The sequence below is a fragment of the Phocoena phocoena genome, chromosome 2 (assembly GCF_963924675.1).
Source record: "Phocoena phocoena chromosome 2, mPhoPho1.1, whole genome shotgun sequence".
In the NCBI taxonomy this organism is placed as follows: Eukaryota; Metazoa; Chordata; class Mammalia; order Artiodactyla; family Phocoenidae; genus Phocoena; species Phocoena phocoena.
This window is the reverse complement of record NC_089220.1, coordinates 31,571,534-31,592,982: the sequence shown is the minus strand read 5'-3', so window position 1 is coordinate 31,592,982 and position 21,449 is coordinate 31,571,534. Positions and strand designations below refer to the sequence as shown.

The 21,449-nt window shown below is 47.3% G+C and overlaps 1 protein-coding gene across 6 annotated transcripts in view; it reads right to left on the bottom strand.

Annotated features, from left to right (window-relative positions):
* The window catches only part of SLC8A3 (solute carrier family 8 member A3), a 127,764-nt gene extending 111,710 nt beyond the window's left edge, over positions 1 to 16,054 (bottom strand). For all 6 annotated transcript variants that reach the window (XM_065870883.1, XM_065870881.1, XM_065870882.1 and 3 more), the window contains exon 1: positions 14,271 to 16,054. In XM_065870883.1, the coding sequence (XP_065726955.1) occupies positions 14,271 to 16,054 (1,784 nt within the window). The remainder of the gene's footprint in view (positions 1 to 14,270) is intronic.
* Positions 16,055 to 21,449: the final 5,395 nt, after the last annotated feature.

The following is a 21,449-nucleotide window of genomic DNA, read 5'->3' as shown; positions in this document are numbered from 1 at the left end:
CCATGGCATTTCCATTTGTTCCCCCCAAGCCAGGCCCCCCTTGCTTTGCAGAGGGAAGCAGGTAACATCTGCATTTCAGGACAAGTAGGTAACACTCCTGGATCTCAGGACCAGCTGCAAAGCGTCAGGGAACACCAATGGGAAAGAGGGCCTGGAGAACGGGTACTTCTCTTGCCTCCCCAGTCACAAGATGAGTGACTCTTAACGACACGGTGGGGCACTGTTTTCAATGGCCCAGAGGTAAGCCATTGGAAGGGTGGAAAAGGAGAAATGGGCATGCAGTGCATGGAGCATTAGCTGGAACCTCCAGGCTGTTGTTTAAGAACCATCAAGTGGAGGTTCATTAGAAAACTAAAAATAGGATTGCCGTAGGATCCAGCAATCCCACTACTGGGCATATATCCAGATAAAACTCTAATTCAAAAAGATACATGCACCCCATGTTCATAGCAGCACTATTCACAATAGCCAAGACATGGAAACAACCTAAATGTCCATCGACAGATGAATGGATAAAAAAGAGGTGGTACGTATATACAATGGAATACAACTCAGCCATAAAAAAGGATGAAATCATGCCATTTGCAGCAACACGGATGGACCTAGAGATTATCCTACTAAGTGCAGTAAGTCAGACAGAGATAGAAAAATACCATACGATATCCCTTACATGTGGAATCTAAAATACACACAAATGAACATATCAGTGAAATGGGAACAGACTCACAGAGACAGAGGGCAGACTTGTGGTTGCCAAGAGGGAGGAGGGCTGGGGGAGGGAAGGATTGGGAGTTTGGGATTAGCATATCCAAGCTATTATATGTAGAATGGATAAACAACAAGTTTCTACTGTATAGCACCCAAGAATTATATTCAATATCCTATGATAAACCATAATGGAAAAGAATATATTAAAAAAGAATGTATATATAGGTATAACTGAATCACTTTGCTGTACAGCAGAAATTAACACAACATTTTTTTTTTTTGCAGTACGCGGGCCTCTCACTGTTGTGGCCTCTCCCGTTGTGGAGCACAGGCTCCGGACGCGCAGGCCCAGCGGCCATGGCTCACGGGCCTAGCCACTCTGTGGCATGTGGGATCTTCCCGGACCGGGGCACGAACCCGTGTCCCCTGCATCGGCAGGCAGACTCTCAACCACTGCGCCACCAGGGAAGCCCCACAACATTTTTAATCAACTATACTTAAATAAAAAATATTGACAGTGGAAATATATATATTTTTTTATACATATATAAAAGAACCATCAATGGACCAGGACTAAGGAGATTGGAAGATAAAAGAGGAGGTCATTAAAATAGCTGTCATAAAGTAACTAAACTGATAGGGGAGTGTGGCTTAGAGAAAGTGGCCAGATTATTTTTTTAAAACCTTCATCTGACCTGCAAACAGGAATGGAAAGGCTTACAGTTACAGTCCATATATAACAAAGCTGTTACATGAGCTCTGGCCTCCTTCCACCTCAGAAGCTGTGGGTCAGTGTCCTGAGGGCAGTCAACCCCATGGGCCACGCTCTTCTCACCGCCAGTCCTTTGACCATGTTACTGAAATCCAGAGCAGCCATTACGCAAGGCTAGCTTCTGGTGTTTGCCAGCAATCCTTGGCATCCCCAGGTCTGTAGCTGTATCACTCTGCAACTTCACCTCTGTTGTCACGTGGCCTCCTTATGTTGACGCTAGTCATAGGCTCTAAGGCCCACCCTAACTGAGTATAACCTCACTGCAACTCATTAAATCTGCACAGACCCTGTTTCCAAATAAGGTCATGTTCAGAGGTTGTGGGTGGACATGGATTTGGGAGTGGGGAGTGGGGGCACTCTATTCAACCCCGCACAGCTTGCCAGTGGGCATTTTTGGCCGATCTCGCATAAGAGCAAAGAGAGGATTTGGGTTCCTCAAGAGAAAGGCTCAGGTAAACCTCAGTGCCGGTGGGGAGGCAGAGGGGAGAAACCACCTTGAGCAGCGTCCATGTCAGACTGAGGCAGAACCCGTGCATCTAAAACATTTCACAGAAATCAAGTCAAATGGAGCAAAGAAAGTCATGCAGAGAACTAAGGTAACTTCCCCCACAGCTCAAAACAGACCAGGCCCCTTCCCCCTCAAAGCGCAACAATGGAATTATCCAGGTAGGATGCCAGGTGACCCCCTCTCCCCAAGCTGACATGGAAAACGGGCAAATTCCTTCAATCTCCTTTCCTCTCCCCTCTAACCCCCAGGAGGGCTGTGGGACACCCAGGGGCTCTGGCTGAGAGGGGAATGGAGCTCTCTAAGACTCCCACTCAGCCAAGAACAATCCCGGGGGTGGGGGGTGGCTCATGGCAAAGAGCAGAGCAGAACAGCGCGAACCCTCAGGTTCCCCTAAGGAAGCCCTTCCTGCTACTGGGGACTCATTTCTAAGGCCTTCAGGGAGGTGCTGTGCAGAACTGCATCCAATCTGGGCTAAGCAGATTAGTTCCCTCCCAGGGAAAGGTTCTGCACAGCTGAGCAGGGCAGCTCCCTGCGCGCCGTAGCAAGGGGCTGTCATTACAAGGCCCAGATAGGACATAATGACATGCTCCCCGGAGGGAGCTCCTAATTGAATTACAGGGTGTCTCCTGAGCGTCGAAGGCAGCCCGTGCTCAGGGGTAGCCGAGCAGCCCAGGAACAGACCTTCTGCAGAGCTGGTGTAGGGCAGGGGTCAGGCTGGGGAGGCGCTGGGATGCCTGACGCCAGAGGGCTCTGTGGATGTCGCAGACACTGGGAGAGAAGAGGAGGAAAGCATGGGGAGTGGGGGACGGTGGGCATCCCTGGACCTCACACCTGAGAGATGTGTTCAAATCCCATATCCTCCGAGCTTGCTGCAACCGGGAGGTAGTACAGAGCCAGAGGACAGGCCAAGAATTCACTCTGTCCATTCGTTCACTCATTCAACAGGCATCTGTTGTGTCCCTATGATGTGTGATGGAGATGAACCAAGTGCTGCTCTGATCTGAGGATGCACCCTACCTGGGGACCGTTTACTCCTGAGGTCAACTTTTACTTCTATCCGTGCATGTCTCACAAGCTGAAGCCAACCAGCCCTCCTTCTAACAAGTCCTTCTGAGTTCACTGGAGGAGGGGGTGTGCAAGTCACCTTTAATCACTCCAAACTGAATCCCAGCAAAAGGCAGGAGGGAGTGGCTGAGGCTCGGCGATCCCTCTTTCATGGCAACTCTCGCACGCACTCCCTTCCCCGTCAGCCTGGGAACGTCCTGAAGACAGGGACAGTGCCTCTTCTCATTCAGTGGCTCAGCCCACAGAATGAGCTCCATGAATGTCTGCTGACTGTACCCTGAGAGACTGGCCCCTGCTTCCCCACCTCCTCTCTGGAGGGAGGGCTCTCATAGGCCCTCTGGGGGTTGCAAGCAGAACCCACCTGCACTCTCTCACCACCCTCCTCCTCTAACCCTTGGTCCGGGATGTCCTCAGACACCAGGGTCACAGCCGCAAAGGAGGCCCCTCGATCTGAACACATGGTCCTGAGCCAGCCTTGCCCTGTTCCCCAGGCAACAGGCCAAAGCATTATCTGTTGATAGTTCCTGATGGTGAAGTGACACAAACAAGGCCCCTCTGTGTACCGGCCTGGGCAAGGGTGTGTCTGAGCCAACAGTCAAGAGTGACGAGTCCAGACTTCTGAGCTGGGCATTAAGGAGTCTATTTGGCCCTTGCCAAATTCCTTGGGCCCAGTTGCCCCGGAATTAAAGGACAGCCAACTCTTGCTGTTAAGGAAGAGATGTCCTCTTAACTCCTTCCATATGAGAAGAAAGCCCGCTGCTTTCAGCTTCATGACCTTATTCTGAGGCTAAAATATGTAACATAGTTGAAAGAATATGTGATTTATAAGCAGAAGATCTAGGTTTGGATACTGACCCTTAAAAGCTCTGTGTTCTAAGGTAAATTAATGTTTCTTACTTTCAGTTACCTCATCTGAAGACGGTGATAATATTAACTCTAGAGGTATGACAAATCCTTTACTTTTAAAAGTTGAATTTTATATTTTCATACAAATATTAGAAGTTTTATTCTGTAAGAAGAAAAAAACAACAATAGTAATCTTTCTCCAAGGTCTAAACAATGCTGAAGGCTCGATAACCAATACTGTGTCCTATATTCTGATATATTCTCCAGAATATTTGGATCTCCCCAGGAGGTCACCCTCTTCAAAACAACTTTAAACAATTAGTGCCTAACATTCTCAAAGCATTTTACATCAATTTGTTCTTTGAAAGTCAGCCCGTGGCTGTGTTTATTCTACTCTCTCCCCAACCCCCAAAATAGAAAGTATGTATTCTTACAACAGTCCACACAGGTTAATTAAAATGTCACTTCTGTCTACTTTGGCTAGAGCTATATTAACTCATTGTCGTAACACTAGTTATCTTTTGCTATATTTTATGAGAAAAGGGAAATCTAATTAATTTTCAGCTAAGAATCTTCTAGCACCTGGGATCCATGAGAAGGAATAATTAAAATGGCCTTCGATGGGGAGCTGGTTGGGAACCACTGGTCTAGTTTATGAAGGCCGCTAGGTTAGCAAGGTTTCTGGAAGATTCTGGTCTGATAAGAAAGTTATGTGCACCATGCGTCCCATGGGGATTTATGTCCCTGTGGATTCATCCAGGGATTAGAAGAAAGTTCCGAGTTATGCAGGATGAAGAAGGCAGTGATCCAATGAGGCTTTTCGCATCAGGACTGGCCCGGTATTGGAGAGATAGTGGCAACTTCATGCTAGTGTACCCCAGTGAAATGGAGACTCCTACTTTCTCTATCCCATGAAGATATCCCTACTTTATCCCTTCTTTATCCCTACTTTCTTTATCCCTTCCTTTCCATCTGTCATCCCAGGACTAGAGTTGACAGATAGTTGGTTTTTCTTCTCACATCCACAGCTGAGTCCAGATACAGCCTCAAAAATCCTTTCCAAGATGGCTGCCTGGACAGCCATGATGGACTGACTGGAACTGACACAGAAAGAGTTCTATTTTACACCCAGCCCTGTGTCCTGGGACGTGGACACTTGACAGAGTCACATACTGTGCCACCTGGAGATGAGAACACTCTGGCTTCCGGGGAGTTCCTGGAAAGGCATCAAATTACAGCTGCAAAGATAAGGGGGGGCGGCGTGGTGCCTGCTGGCTCGGGTTAAGTCCAGCAGACCAGCTGTCTAGCAGGGGAGGGGTGGGGAGGGAAAGGCTGTCATTCTATCCCTGGCAAGCATGAGTGGCAGGGAAGCTTTCTGTCCCGGTTGGGAACACAGGCTGCTCTGGAAACCCAAATCCACGAAGAGGCTTTGACAGTGACTCGGTACCCAAATAGTGCACCTGAAAACGACGGCAGATTATCTTCTGATGTTAGTCTCCTGGAGAGGACGGACCAGAAGAGGGCAAAGGAGGAGGGATGAACCTAGTAACCTTGAGATTTGTGTCACTGAGCATCACCCACTAGGAATGTTTTCTGTTGATCTGGGCAGAGGCCATTTGAACCTTGGCAGCTGAGTCTGTGACCAGCTTGATGAATACGGTAGGGCTGAGGGCTCCAGAGGTGGCAGTGTCTCCCATTCTCTAGCCTACCGCCCCAGCACTGACCACTGTAAAATCAGCACTCTCTCAGAGGCACTGCAAACCTTATATACTGTGTCAGTTTTGAGGTGACAGATGACTGTCTCACTTGGGACTTCCTTCTAAGCGACACTGTCCACCACTTAGAGACACAACTGCTTAGGTAGCCTACCATGGGAACCCCTGGGCAACGTTGTTTTCCCACCCCACCACCCAATTATGGCAGATTAACTGTCAAGTTGGGGGTGGGTGGAAACCTGGTTTGACACAGGGCAACCAATACGTATTGGGCCAGTGGCCTTTGACATAGTTAAGGTGGAAAAAAAAGGCGGGGGTTGGGGGGAGGGGGCAACAGAGTTCCTCCCTTGAGAATCTGAGCTAGAAGAATAGAAGGATCTTTCCAAGTAGGAGATAGGACTGTTGGGCTGTGAGGTATCATCAAAGCAATAAGGGAGAAGGCCACAGAGAGAAGCAGAGATGCCAGGAGACAGAGACCCCATGGCCTAGAGAGACAGCGTCAGAAAGAGGTGGTCCCTAGGGCTCCCGCAGCCTCTAATGCCTTTCCAATACCAGCTCCAGTCTATGCTGGATCCTTACAATTCAACCTTCTTGTCTTAACAGTCAAACACTTTGCGGTGAAGGGAAAAAAAGAGCACCAGAGTAACTGGTTTGTTTCCTGGGAGATATCAGTCTTCTTGGTACTATCGTGAGGCTAGTTCTTTCTGTCCAAATGCCGGGCTTTCTTAAGGGATACCCACAGTGCACTCCTGGTCACCCGAAGAAATCATAGATCAGACAGTAGAGAGAAGGCAATCCAAATACAGATGCCAACAGTGTGAAGGAAGGGGACGTAGGGAACAGGATAAGAGTAAGAGAGGAGACGGGACTAAAGGACGTGGGAGGAAGGCACTGAGCTCGAGCAGAAGTAGAAACCACGGCGTGAGTGTCAGCAGGGCCTGGAGCATACACAGTAGAGAAAGAAAAGATGCAGCCGAGGACGTTTAGAAGAGAGAGCAAGTGCAAGCAAAGGGCATCCAAACAGAAAGGAAGGCACAAGAGGGGAAATTAAGTGAACACATAGAAGATTTGCAGCCAGGGCCAGGGCTTGCTCTAGGGACAGTTGCAGGGTACACTCTCCATCACCAGAGCTCAGAAAGAGAGGGTCGGGAGGTAGTGGGGGTCCCGAGGAGAAATCACATGGGATACACGAGGAGGAAACCAAAAGGGAGACAAATCAAGACCAAGAGCTCTGAAAAAAATGGACTACTACGGAGAAATGGCAGAATTACTCATCTGTAATCCATAACTTGTTCCACAGCCATATTCTAAGTAGGAAGTTACTATCAAGACGTCACTCATTTTGAAAGCACCAACTAAAGAGTCTCGAGTGTTGTCTGTATCATAACTAACTGGTTCTTCATGAACCCTTGCCACCAAGTGGTAAGTGAACTGGGCTCAGGTAAGGGCAGGTTAACAAGGCTGTGTCCACGCACGCTGACCCTTCGCTAGAGAGGGTCAGGTTGGTGCCACACTGATAACTAAACTCAAATATATGCACACACCTAGTGATGGCTTAATTTTAGAAAAACAAATTTTTTCATAGTGACTAACTTTTACTTTCAATTTTATCTTCTTCTGTACTCACCCAGATAACTTCCGACTTGGGTGCGTGGTAGGCGGCAGGGGTGGGAATATAATTCCTATGAATGATCGTTATCACTCCACCTGAGAATGTTTCCCTAGTGCTTTCCTTCATGGCCTTTTAGCAAAATTCTCAACACATGTGATTCCTGCAAGAGTTTCTGGACGGTGCAGAATTTAAATACGGGGACTTTGCTCTGTTTGCAGGTCAAGGAGTTCTCTCTCTCCAACTATCAGTTACACACTACTGGCTCTATGCCAGGACTTCTGATTGGGTTCTGGAAGCACAGGTTAGTTTTTCTTTTAAAAAGACAGCAAGAGGGGCTTCCCTGGCGGCGCAGTGGTTGAGAGTCCGCCTGCCGATGCAGGGGACGCGGGTTCGTGCCCCGGTCTGGGAAGATCCCACATGCCGCGGAGCGGCTGGGCCCGTGAGCCATGGCCACTGAGCCTGCGCGTCTGGAGCCTGTGCTCCGCAACGGGAGAGGTCACAGCAGTGAGAGGCCCGCGTACCACAAAAAAAAAAAAAAAAAAAAAACAATAAAAAGACAGCAAGAAAACAACGTCTTGAATAAACCGAAGACTGTAGCTCTGAATTCTACTCCATTCCTCGTGGAGTTGACAGGGGCACAGCTAAAGGATGGGGAAGGAATGAGTGCTCATGTATGACCCAAATACACCTGGGAAGTTGATAAAAGTTGGACAAAAAGGAAGAGTCCTCCCCACTCAGCCACCTCACTTTGCCCAAGTACCCCTTTCCATCATGCTTGTGAGTGAATGAGGAAACTTCGAAGAGTCGAGACAAACGAAGCAAGGTCCATAGCAGGATCTCCACCATCATTCCTTTATTATTGCCTGACGCCCCAACTAGTATCGTTCCAAGCAGTGCACAGGAGACCCTGCTTTGAGGCTGAGGCTCTTTCACCTTCTGATTGGCTGGTCATGTGATCATCTCCAATGGCAGTGTGCCTCTCTCCTCAAACCCAAACATTCTTCCTGGCAGAATCTCTAACCCTGCACCCTGAACTTTCTCATACCAGATGGCAGACCAAAGCGAGAAGACCCAGGGCAGGCACACTGAACGCTCTGCTGTATACGGTCCCTGACCAGGTCAAGTAGAGGGAGTGTTGCCTGATCCAGTATTGCCAGGAATGTTGTACCCTTAGACCCTAAAACAAATTAACCGGGAAGGCTCTGGACTTCCTGGAGATCTTTCCAGACATGTACGGTTTAAGTATACTCGGGGTGCTTTATGAATCCTGAAGTTGGAATATGTCACCCTTTGACATAGTCTTTGGCAATTTCAGTAATTAAGAAGAAAAGAAAAACATTAGCAGGACCTGGAGCCTTTCAGGGCACAACATCCAAAGCTTCTGCTGAAGAGTCCACATAGCCTCTCATCACTCCTTTGGGCCCCAAAGAGACAGGATTGTAGTTGAACAACCCTACCTGAAATGTTCCACTGTTAAGTCCCCCTGTTCAACAATTGGCTTAGACATGGATTCCCTTCTTCAGGACAACTCTGAACCCAGCACCCAGCTCCACTGTGAGTTCCATGAAGCTGCGGCCCCGGGGGACCGACTGTTTACCTAAAGCCACAAAGACAGCTTGTTACTGGAAATCAGGCACTGCAGGCAGAAGAGAGGAGAAAGGGAGGGATGCCAGCTAGGGGGGAAATACATCTACCTCCACCGCACTCCCACCCTCACTAAGCGTGCAGCTAGTGACTTTTCTCAAGCACAGAAAGGGCATTCTAGAGGCAAATCACCTTCCTCCGTGTGGCCAGATAGACTATCCTATCGCCCTGCTGAGCCACAGAAAAAGAGAAAAGTCCACTGTGTTTCAGTCAGCTTGGAGAATGTGAAAACTGTGTCCTGGATAACTCCGGATTTGTATAGGTTTTGATGGGAAGATGCCTTGGGCTGAAACTTTACAGAGAAAGCACCCCTGGAAGAGAATGGCCTGCATCATTCTGAAAAAAACAAAACAAAAACAAAAACAAAAAAACCCTGCATTATTTCATGCAACAAGGTCTAGTCTGAAGTTAACCATCACTAAAAGATGTCTCAGCTACACACGTCTCCCTCAGCAAGAGATCACTAAGACAAAGCTTTTAAAAACTTTTCTATGGGCTCGCTATTTTCCTTCAACAGTTTCAAGGTGAACCAAGAGATTAAAAATAGTCCATAATATATTATTATTCTTAGTTAAGACATTAGTCACATAACACTTCTGGATGTGCACTTCCAGAGCATCTGTCACCCAAGAATTTCCATATTCTTTCCGAAGTTGAGATTTTGATGGATAAAAATAAAATGGAAAGGTCCAAATCGGGAGGGGGAGACATTAAATCAGTAGCATCTAAAAAGTCCTTTCTACCTAAAAGTCTAACTTTCTATCATATCTACCTGTGTGATCCTGGACAAGTCACTTTACATCTCTTATTCTCAACTTCATGATTTGTAAAACTGGGAGGTCGGATACCTTCCAGTTTTAACGTCCTAATTTGCCTGGAAAATGCATGGTACAGCTAATACTCGATTCTTCTTTGAAGGAGGCCTATGCTATTTAATTATAGTAGGTCTTGACATCTGTGGCTTTGACTATTCCCAGAGACTCCAAAGGTCAATGAGTCGCAATAATCTTATTTTTACAGAGGCACACTGTGAGCCTGGGATACAGGAGCCAGCCACACGTTCAGTGAGTGAGATTAACGTGCTGGCCAGCACCCGTATCTCGGTGAGGCTTTATTATTATCTGCAGGAGGCTCAGAGGCTGTTATTCCCAGGATGTGCTGCAGTGGTAGTCACAAGGGTATGGATTCTTCTGGAGCACGAAGATGTCAGTAGTATCCCTCTCAAACATCACGAGTTTATTGTAACGTGGGTTTAAAGTAATCATGTTTCCACCCACCCCCCGCCCCACTTCATCTACTTCACTACTACATCCTTAATGAAGGTGACTTTATGATTTTTTTTTTTTTTTTTTTGTGGTACGCGGGCCTCTCACCGCTGCGGCCTCTCCCGTTGTGGAGCACAGGCTCCGGATGCGCAGGCCCAGCGGCCATGGGTCACGGGCCCAGCCACTCCGCGGCATGCGGGATCCTCCCGGACCGGGGCACGAACCCGCGTCCCCTGCATCGGCAGGCAGACTCTCAACCGCTGTGCCAACAGGGAAGCCCGAAGGTGACTTTAAAAACTTTAGTCAGACTTCCCTGGTGGCGCAGCGGTTAAGAATCCACCTGCCAATGCAGGGAACATAGGTTCGAGCCCTGGTCCAGGAAGATCCCACATGCCGTGGAGCAACTAAACCTGTGCGCCACAACTACTGAGCCTGCACTCCAGAGCCCACGAGCCACAGCTACTGAAGCCCACGTGCCTAGAGCCCGTGCTCCACAACAAGAGAAGCCACTGCAATAAGAAGCCCGCCCACCGCGACGAAGAGTAGCCCCCGTTCGCCGCAACTAGAGAAAGCCCGCGCGCAGCAACAAAGACCCAACACAGCCAAAAATAGGTAAATAAATAAATTTTAAGAAAAAAACAAAAATCTTCAGTGGTGTCACACACACACAATGAGGAGTTTCATTCCCCTCTTATTGAGCTTATCTCAACCATACTTCTCCCATGTGTTCTGATTTGTGTGTACACCTTGTGCCCACTCCACTGGGGAATAAGATCCTTGGGAGCTGAAATGCCAGCTTATCTCAATCACTTATTTCTCTGCGGTACCTAGTAATGTACCTAGGATGTAGCGGATATTTAATAACTGTCTGCTGAATGAGTGAGCGCCTCTGATGAGCAGGAACTGTGCTAAAGGGGCATTTTCTTCATATTTGTACGTAGTACCTATCACAATCCCGAAGAAGAGATATTATTGTTCCTATCATTCCAACAAAATATCTGGGCTCAGACTGAAGTGACTCATTACGAGTTACACAGCTGGTGAGCGATGGATTCACACCTGTTTGTCAGACGCCAAAGTTCATGTTTTTTCATCCTACCACGGTGCTAAGGACACCTTTGAAGAAGTAAAGCACAAAACCACATGAGTGAATTCACGGACCTAGTATTATTGATAAGAGCATAGGCCTGGCTTCATCCTGAATAGATCCAGAGAGTATGGTGAGGGCAAAAGTGACAGTGCTACCAGGATTGGTGGGCAAAAAAAGCTACACAAAGAGAGAAGGATTAGAAAGTAAAATCGTTCCAGGCATCACACAGCTTCTGTCTAAGTCCTCCTGAGGGTTTTAATTTCAGTTTCCAGATCGGTATTGCGATTAGCAGGGTCTCAGGGTAAGAGCTAGATTCTAGATAAGATGAAGTTGAACACTGGAACTGGAAATCTGAAAACCCACTTTCCTTCCTGGGTTTCATGGTTTGGTCAAGAGCTTTAGAGCCTTTCAACTCTAACTTGGCACCAGTAGCATCAAGAGCTTGTTAGAAATGCAGAATCTCAAGCTCTACTCTGGACCTTTGGAATAATAACCTGCGTTTTAGCAAGATCCCTGAGCGGCTCATGAGCACATTAAAATTTGAGAAGCACTGCTCTATGATACCTGGAAGATATTCTGAGGTCCCTTCTGGCTCCAGTATTTTATGAGTTTAGATTAGTAATCTTCATGGTAACCAAAAAACTTGCATGCTTATTAATTAGGATCACACAGAGATCCAATCAGGTAACCTGATTGGATCAATGGTGTCTTCTGAAGAATATTGTTAATTCGTTGATATTACTATTAATGGCCTTGTTTACTGAGCACATACCATGTGCAAGGAACACTGCATATAATATCTTGACTCATTATAACAGCCCTGCATGAGAGACATTATTATCCCCATTTTTTCAATGAGGAAATAATCTAAGTTAATAAAATTTCTCCAAACTACATAGTTAAATCAGTAGTAGAGCCAGAATCCTAACCCAGAGTACTATACTTAGGGCCCATGGGTTTTTTTGGCTGTATCATACTGCCTCTAGATGTAAAATTACAATTTAAAGTATCAAAGGTAGGGCTCCTTTTGTGAGAAGAGACTAGCAGGCTTTGGACTCATTCTTCTGCAATGAAGAAGGCCAAGAGGGTAGTCTAAAGTCTACTGAAGTCTAAAAACTCATGCAAAGGAATAGATGGGAAACCCTACAATACCCTGGACCAGCATCTCAAACGTGTAGAAGTGCACATACATTTAGAACAAACATCACCCAGAAGCGATAATTCATGAGGCTCCTTTACACCAAGACAGTAATCAAGCTGAAAATACACACAGGTCTGAGGAAGGTTTAGTCATCTTTAGAGATCCTAGGTGCACAACTGATTATTAATGAGGTGAAGAAACTGGGAGCTCAACTTCTGATCTCTCAAAAACTACCCTTCAGTTCCCTCGGTAGACAGGTACTGAATAGGAGGAACCCCAAGTCTGTCCAGTTATGGCCAATGCTGTGGTCTTGATGTCATTTAATGCCTGACGATAACTTCTCATCTACTGACATTGCCATAAATACGTGTGAAATTTCATGGAGTTTTTCCTCCCAGCGAGGGCCTTCATTTGTATGTATATAAATGGATAGTATTCTCTAGAAGGCACAGGTTTTTACTTACGTTAACAAGTTATTATCCTTCCCAGCAAAATGACTAAACAGAGCTCCAATAAATCAAATTGTCAATGGCCATTTCATTTCAGAAGACAGTATCCCCCCTTCCATCTTTGGCTGCTGTGGGTACGAGAGCCTATGTCTATAGTTCAGAAAATCCTACAGCTGGGAGGAACTGCAAAAAGAGACGAGCCCAGCCTTGAGGCAAGGAAAGTATTGTTATTCCCACTTTACAGATGAGAGTTTTCATTTCCCACTGAAAGTGGTTTTAGCAGGTTCTTGGAGCAGTCTGACTTCTCCCACTGTCTATATAGGCCCCCTTTTGTTCTTCACACCTTCCCCTCTACTGCTTATTGCTCGTGGATGTGAGCAGGAATTCTGAGACCAATGTTCCCCTTTCTCATCCCCTTTCTTCTTGGCCACCTTGGAAAGTCTGCCCTCTCATAAGCTACAAATCCTGGGGAGAGTCAGTCTGCTATCTTCTTTAAAGATATCCATCCGAGAACAGGACTGAATACCCAGTACAAGGTGTTTCAATGGGGAGAGGCCTCAGACTGACAAAGGCAACAGGAGTGCAAGACCCACAGTGTCTGAAGGACTACATGGGGCAGTAACCTGAGAATTATTTTAGGAGAACTCTGGACTATGAAAAGAGATGACCACACAGAAGATGTGTTTTTCCCCCACAATTCCTAAGAGGCTTCTCCTCCATTGCTTAGCCAGATTTTGGAGCTTAGACCTGTGACTGAAGACAGGTGGCCGCTGCCCTGGGAGCTCTGCTTCTCCAAGATACCTCCAGGACCCAAGCCATACTGATTCATCTCACCTAAACTGGGCAAGCCTCGCACCATAAAATAGCCTATTGGTGTTTAAAGAGACTGCTAAGTTTCAATCAATTTTGCGATTTCCAAATTGAAGGAGAGGTGCCTGAAATCTGCTTATACAGTACAATTGCAATGTGGTACTGGAAAAAAAAAGCCAATGCCACTCACTTTCTTGAGGATGTCCTGATCGGGCTACCACTGTCTCAGAATGGAAAGGATTGGCTTCAAAGCTCATGTAAGCCCTTGGCCTGAGAAGAGGAGGAAGGAGAGACCCAAGCAGTCTCCTAGCTCTTGCTAGGAGAATTCACAAGAATCCCCCAAATCTGATATCAGAACTTGTCAGCCCACAACTCCACCAGCCGTCATTTTGAGTTTCAGTGGACAAAATGTTCTACGTCCTTAGATCCTGCCACAGGATTCCTTGCCCATAAACAATTTCAAGTGAGAAAGCTGAAGGAGATTTTGGAAGCAGAACCTGGCAGGAGGGTCTGCTGATCCTGCACACCTGTGAGGAACCAAAGTTTGACATTAACGCAAATACAAGAAAAAGTTTTAAAACGTGGTGCAGGAGAGAAGGGGGTGGCAAGGGACGGAGGCAGATGGACTGTGGAAAGGTTACTTACACAGTTTCATCATTCTTGAACTCCATCTCCCCATATGCGTCTTCAAAATCCTCACCACCACCCTTGGCGGCCCCTTCTACTGTCCTAAAGGGTACGATGACTGTGCCCCGGGCACCTGATGTCCGCAGAACCTTGACCTCCATGACACCAATACTTTCACTGACATGAACAGTGTCACATTCAAAAGTGAAGATGCCCGCATGATCATCATCCAAGATGGTGACTGTGGCCACACAAGGGGACACCAGGACAGCCCGAGGCAAGGGAAGACTATTGAGTACTCTGGGAGGCATCCCCTCCCCTGGCTGCTCCTCCTCTATGCGAACGTTGCTCAACCTCACAAAGAAGTGTTCATCCTCCTCAAAAATGTCATCGTCAATGATGCCCACAGAGAACTCCTTCTGGGTCTCTCCTGGCTTCAGAACCACAGTGCCCTCTGTGAACTCATAGTCAGCCCCCGCATTGGCAGAACCATCCTCTGTTTTGTAGTCCACATACAGGGTCTTGGACATGTCCCCCCCTTTCCTCACCACTGTCAGGAGCACAGCCCCACAGTTCTCCAGGCACTGGTAAGAGCACGGGTCAAAGAAGACCTTGGAGACAAAGTCCTCCGGCTCATCAGCGCGCACCTCGCTCATGCTGGAGGCCTTTTTGGCTTGCTCTGCTGCATGCTTCTTCAGGATATTGCCTGCGCCAGTCATCATACGGGTGGCCTGGATCCGGTAGAAGGCGCGGCTCTTCTGTTGATGGGAGAGAGCATAGTAATTGGCCATCTCTACCAGCTGATCTAAGTCCTTCTCTGGGTGTTTTTGCTTCAGATCCTTGAGAATCCGGATCATCTCCCTGCGGGACTCATCCACTTCCTTCCCTTCCAGGGGCACCAGATGCCCATCTAGGAAGTGGGAATTCATCACTTTCCCATCCATCTCGATGCCCTTGGGGTGGCCACCCTCTGTCTCTATGATGATTCCTCGGTGTTTATCTGTGCGGTACTTTTTGTGCATGTATTTGTAGAAGAGCAGTCGCCTATCTGCCACCCAGGCCAGAAGGACACACACTGGAAAGAAGAAGAGAGTGAGGAGGCCTTCCCAAACCTGGACCACACCAGGAGAGAAGACGGCCAGGATCATATAGAGCCAGATGTAGGCAAAGATGCTCCAAGCAGCAGTGACAAAGAAGACTCGGAGGTGCTTTATCTTGCGAGTCTCTCCATCGGGGATCACATAGACGCAGATACCAATGATGATGAACATGTTGAAGGCTGCACTGCCTACAATGGTAGAAGGTCCCAGATCACCAGCAATGAACCCATGACCACACACCTCAATTAAAGAGAGGAGGATCTCAGGAGCAGAGGAACCCAGGGCCATAAGGGTCAGATTGGAGACAGTTTCGTTCCAGACCCTAATCGTGGTTGTGCTGGTCTCTCCATTGGGCTTTTTGATAGTCACCTCTCTCTCTTGAGAAGTGATGACTTCAATAGATGCCATGAAGCGATCAGCAATGATGGACACCCCGAGAAACATGTATATCAGGGCCACAAAATAGACAATGACCCTGGCAATCTTGTCTCCAAGGGAAGGGTTCTCTGGGTACCAGATTGGCAGGATGACACCCTCCTTGCAGTCCGATGACCCTGTACAGGACTCATTGTTCTGCCCTGCGCTGGGCACATCCCCTGAGCCGCCAGCCTCTGCCCGAAGACCATTCAGGAAGAGCACAAAGGTAATCAGCCCAAAATGGAGGAAGGCAGAGGTAAGAGGCTGCAACCTTAACCACGCCATACACAAGACTTAGCCGCTGGCTTCCACTTCAGCACCAATGGTCCACCTGACAGTCCAGAGACCTAGAAGAGATCAGAGGGGCAGAAAAAGGCATGAAGAAAAGGAGGACAGCAAACGGCAGGTTCCCACCAATTCAAACTGACGCTTCACCTTGAGTGACGTATTGCACTAACACATTGGGCAGTCTCTCACTTGGAAAAATAGATGTCACTGGGAGGTACGAATAGCTGCTCTGTCCTCAGGACCCTCTGGTAGACTCCGTTGAAATATGGCTTAAAATCGCTGGGAATATTGGTATTGGAAACTTAAGTGGTACCCTTTTAGTTCTGTCTCCCAACCCCTTTGTTATCTGTGAGAGTTCTCAACAATCAACTTAAAATTGGCCAAGTATGACATGAGTCTTCATCCTCACTTCTACTGTTTCTAGAGTTTTCAGCCTCCCTTACCACACTGTCATCGTACTTAAGATACTCAAGAATCTTGCATAACATAGGTTTAGAGGAGTACATATTGAACTTCTTTCCTGGGCTACTCCCCCCCAGATAGAACACCTTGCTCTGTATGCAGTCGAGCCTGGTTGGGAGAAACTCCTTCCCCGTATGGAAAATTTAGGGAGGCAAGCTTGGGAAATCAAGAGATGTTCTGTGGTGAATATTACCTGCCATATAGCTAAACTGAGGCCCTGTAAGCTGTGCCCAAGACCAGTCCACGGCAGTCCTTAGCCCTCCAGCAAAACATGCTTATGAAAGAGTTTAGGTGTCCAGTTACAGGAAGGTGAAGATCAGTCAGCCACTCAAATTCCAAACCCAAACACTGAAAGGGCCACGTGGTAGAAAGCACTATAAATAACATGCAAGTGGCTCTCAAATAAGTTTCTTTTCATCTGTAGGCAAGATTTTGGGGGTGAAATGCAGCCTCCTCTGCTGGTCTCAAAGCACTAAAAGGTGAGCATGGGTTCAGAAGAATGGAAGAAACTCAGCTGAAACTACAGACTTCTCTTTCTACTCATTGCCTCGTTCAGATGGAATGAGGAAGCAAATATTCAATACCTGAAAACACGCAGTTTGCCCATTTTTCCACCTCTGCTGTAACCATGTAGGGGTATTGTTAGCAATGGAGGAATGCTGCTATTCCCTACCTGCTCCTCCTTCTTCTCCGCTGTTTCCCATTTCAGAAAACAGCACTTCCACTCACCCGGTTTCTCATGCTCTAAAATCGCTGCCTGTCTGCAAACCTTTCTTTCTTCAGTCCAGCACTAAACCCTACCAGCTCTCCCCCCAACTCTCTCACCACCATCACAGCCCAAGGCCCCTTACTCCTCACCAGATCAATCTACTACAGTCACCTCCTTACTGAACTCACTCCAACTCTGACCATTCTGTATTCCATCTTCTCATATAGCCACAGTCATCTTTTCTTTAAAAAACCCAAACCTATGCTCTCACTCCCCCATTTGAAGTCCTTCAGTATTTTCCCCTCGCTCTTAATATAGAGACCAGTATCCTTACCATGACCCGCCAAGCCTCGCACGAGCTACTTTCTTCCTCCTCTTCCCCCTCAGCTCTTGCCACTGTCCCTCTCACTGCATTTCTGCAATAACGGCCATATCAGGTCCTAGAGTACATCAACTTATTTTCCACCTCGGGACCTTTGCCCATAACGTCACCCACGACCAAAATGACTGTTCCTTCTTCGTACCCCCACTGTTAACAATGCTTTGGATCTCAGCTTGAGTGTCACTCTCTCAGAAAAACTTATGTTCACCCTAGAAATGGTCAACTCCCTCTTTAATTTTCCTTCGTGGCACTTATAACACTTTGAAATTACATGGGTATTTGTAGGATTATATGATTAATGACTAACTCATCCATTAAACTATGAATGACATAAAGGCAAAGATTACGTCTATTCTGTTTATCACAGTATCCTAAGTAGTTAGTTAGATGCTCAGTAAACGTATGTTTGGGAATAAATAAATGTGACCCTGAGGGAAGCTTCCTCAGTGCTATGGACTGAATTGTGCCCCTCCCCAAATTCCTATTTTGAAGCCCTAATCCACACTGTGGCTTTATTTGGAGATAGCACTTCTAGGAGGTAATTTAGGTGAAATGAAGTCATAAGGGTGGGGTCCTAATCCAATAGGATTGGTGGCCTTATAAGAAGACGTGTGTGAGAGAGAGAGGGAGAGAGAGAGAGAGAGAGCTGTCCATTTTGTGAGGACATAGGGAGAGAGTGGTCATCTGCAAGCCAGGAAGAGACCTCTATCCAGAAACCAAATTGGCCAGTATCTTGATCTTGGAATCCCAGCCTCCCGATAAATTTCTATTGTTTAACCCACTCAGTCTATGGTATTTTGTTATGGTAGCCTGAGAAGACTAATAAACTCAGAAATCAGCCTTCTTTAAAGTCATTTTACAATCTGAATTATAGCCATTTGCTTTAGGAAAAAAAAAAATCTCATAGACAAATCCGGACTAGATTTTAGAGGCTACGTAGGACCTGTTTAAATTCCCAAGGCTTGTACTCAAAGAGAAATTCCCTTGCGGACACAGTACACCCTGGTGCATACTGTAATCCTGAAGGCCCTCCTCCCAAAGGGCTCTGTGGATTAACTTGGTTTCGTTAATCCACAGAGCCAACTGCTGAGGACCACATTCCCCATTAGTCCAGGTACTGGGGGTCATCCCAGAAGGTGCTTGGAGCTCTGACCTCACTCAGAGGAGAAGAGGCTATGACAACGACCATGGAGGAGTAGAGAGGTTGAAGGTGTTCGGCAGCCATACTCAAAGCCCTCATAATCTGTGATGCACACAGTGACCCTGTTCATAGGTCTGGCACTCACCTAGCCAGAGAAATGTAGACAGAGACAGATCTTGGCTCCTTGCCTTGACCTCTGAAAACACAACACTTTGTGAATTCTGATAAGCCCCAGACATGAGGAGACAGAAGGTGGGCACAGCTGGAGCAGCTCTTTGATCAAGAGCCAACATGGTGACAGGCGGTGGCAGCTGCATGGCTGGCCAAGCCCACAGGGGTGGGCTATCCATAGGTTAGGGAAGAGGGCTGGCCTGCTGCAGTCAGGGGACATGCAACATTGAGATAGTAGAGTTATCCTGATCAAAGGGGGACGAGGATTCCTACTGATCTTACCTACCTGGATAATTAAGCAGGATCATGGCCTTTATTTCCCTTGGTCCTACAGACACACGTGGCCATAGGTTTTTATGGGGACTATGCTATCATGTAGTCAGAATCAGGCTGTTCCCTGACCAAAACAAACGAACTGAAGGAAAGGATAAAAAAAAACAAGGCAAGAAGGTAGCCAAGAATTGCCTGCCTCAAGTTTTTGGAACTGAAGGTGGAAAACGAGCCGTGGATGCCCAGTTGTTCTTTCCGGCCCTACCAGGAGATGGTTTCTGCCTGAGAAGTTAGAGGGAGAGGGGATGTCTCTGATGAACAAGCCAACAGTCATCTTTTTGTGCCATTGCCCCAGCCCCAGACACCAACTGAGACAGATCCCAACCTCCTGGGGGGTCCACGCAGTCCCTCAGAGACCCAAGTGATATTTGGTGGCTCCAGAAGGCTTTTAATCAGCCCTAAGTCAGGGAGGTGACTCAGCTTGAGACCCCCAAGAACCACCCCAAATAAGGAAGATATTAATGATTGTAACTAACACTTAAAAGTGCCTATTGTACGCATAAAGTATGATCCCATTTCATCTTCAGAACAACCCTATGAGATTAGTACTATTTTTATCCCTCTTTTACATTTTGGGAAACTGAGTCTTAGTTAAGTCATTTGAGTCATTTACTCAAAGCATAAAGCAAAGAAGTAGCAGAGCCAGAGCCCACACACAGATGACATAAAATTTATGGTCGTAACCACTCCACTTTACTAGGATGTCCCAATTTGTTGCAGAATGTCCACGAGCCCCCATCAGCTTCCAGTCTTCTGTGGACTTAGAAGCAATATGACTGCCTCACGTACCCTCACAGGAGAGACCAACCATTTGGTAGAGTTGCCTGGTCCCCAGGTTTCCTGGGGGTGTCCTGGTTGCCCGAGGCCATCTCCCACCCGAATATTCTCCTTCCCATCAGTTCAGTTTGACAAACATTAACAAACGCCTATGATTCTCCAGGCCTGGTACTAGATGCCAGTGGGCAAAATAAAAAATGATACAAGGTTTGCCCTCGAAGGCGCCATCTAGCAGGGGTGGAGAGCTGCACATATAGGCACTTCTACCTTTGTCAGTGAAGGTATGGGCAGAATGCTGCCGTACGCGAGGAGGGCACTGAGCCAGCTTGGGGATTCAGGAGGCGTTCTGAAGAAAGTGATCCCTGAAATGAGGCTTCAAGCATGAGTGAGCTTTAGTTTAAAAAAAAAAAAACTAGAAGAAGAAAGAAAGAAAGTGGGAAGGGCACTTGAGTCAAAGAGAACAGCCCAAGCAAAGACACGAAGCCATGGAAAAGCCTGCTGTGTGCACAGGATTACAAGGCATTCAGTGCGAGGCAGAAGGGGCAGAAGATGAGGCTGGTCACAGAGGGAGGACCCAATTCATGGCAAGTCTTATATGCCAGGCTGAGAAGATGGGATTTTTTTATCCTAAGGGCAGTGAAAAGCCAATGATAGGATTCTGAACAGGAGAATGACATGGTCTGATCTGTATATCAGAAAAACCAGGGCTTCCCTGGTGGCGCAGTGGTTGAGAGTCCGCCTGCCGATGCAGGGGACGTGGGTTCGTGCCCCGGTCCGGGAGGATCCCATATGCCGCGAAGCAGCTGGGCCCGTGAGCCATGGCCACTGAGCCTGCGCGTCCGGAGCCTGTGCTCCGCAACGGGAGAGGCCACAGCAGTGAGAGGCCCGCGTAACGCTAAAAGAAAAAAAAAAAAAAAAAAAAAAAAAAGAAAAACCAATTTGGCTAAAGCGTTTAGGCTGGCTGTAGGAGGAAGAAAACCAAAGCAGGAAGATCAGTTTGAAATCTATTGGAAACAGAACAGATACAGACAAAGAGGGTGGTGGGCCTAGGGTATATTCTGCCTATGATGACCCTCTGTCCCCTCAGCTCAGCCCACAGCCTCTCATCTTTTTCCTGAATTATTTTCCTAACGCCCCCAGGGGCCGTCTGCAAGGTGTCTGTGTCCTCAGCAGTGGCTCCTGACATCTTTTAATATCACTGGCATATTTAATGAAAATCACTGTTCCTCTGCTCTTCCAGATCATTAATAAAACAGTGCCACCAGGCCAGACTGAGCAAATTCTCCCTCCTGCTACGCTCTCCACTTTCTCCAATGGGGAACACTGCTCCGGGCTTGTCACCAGCCTGGGTAGACTCATCCTGCTCTGCTTCTAAATCTGGGCCCCTGCACAGGCATCACAGCCAATTTACATAAAGTTT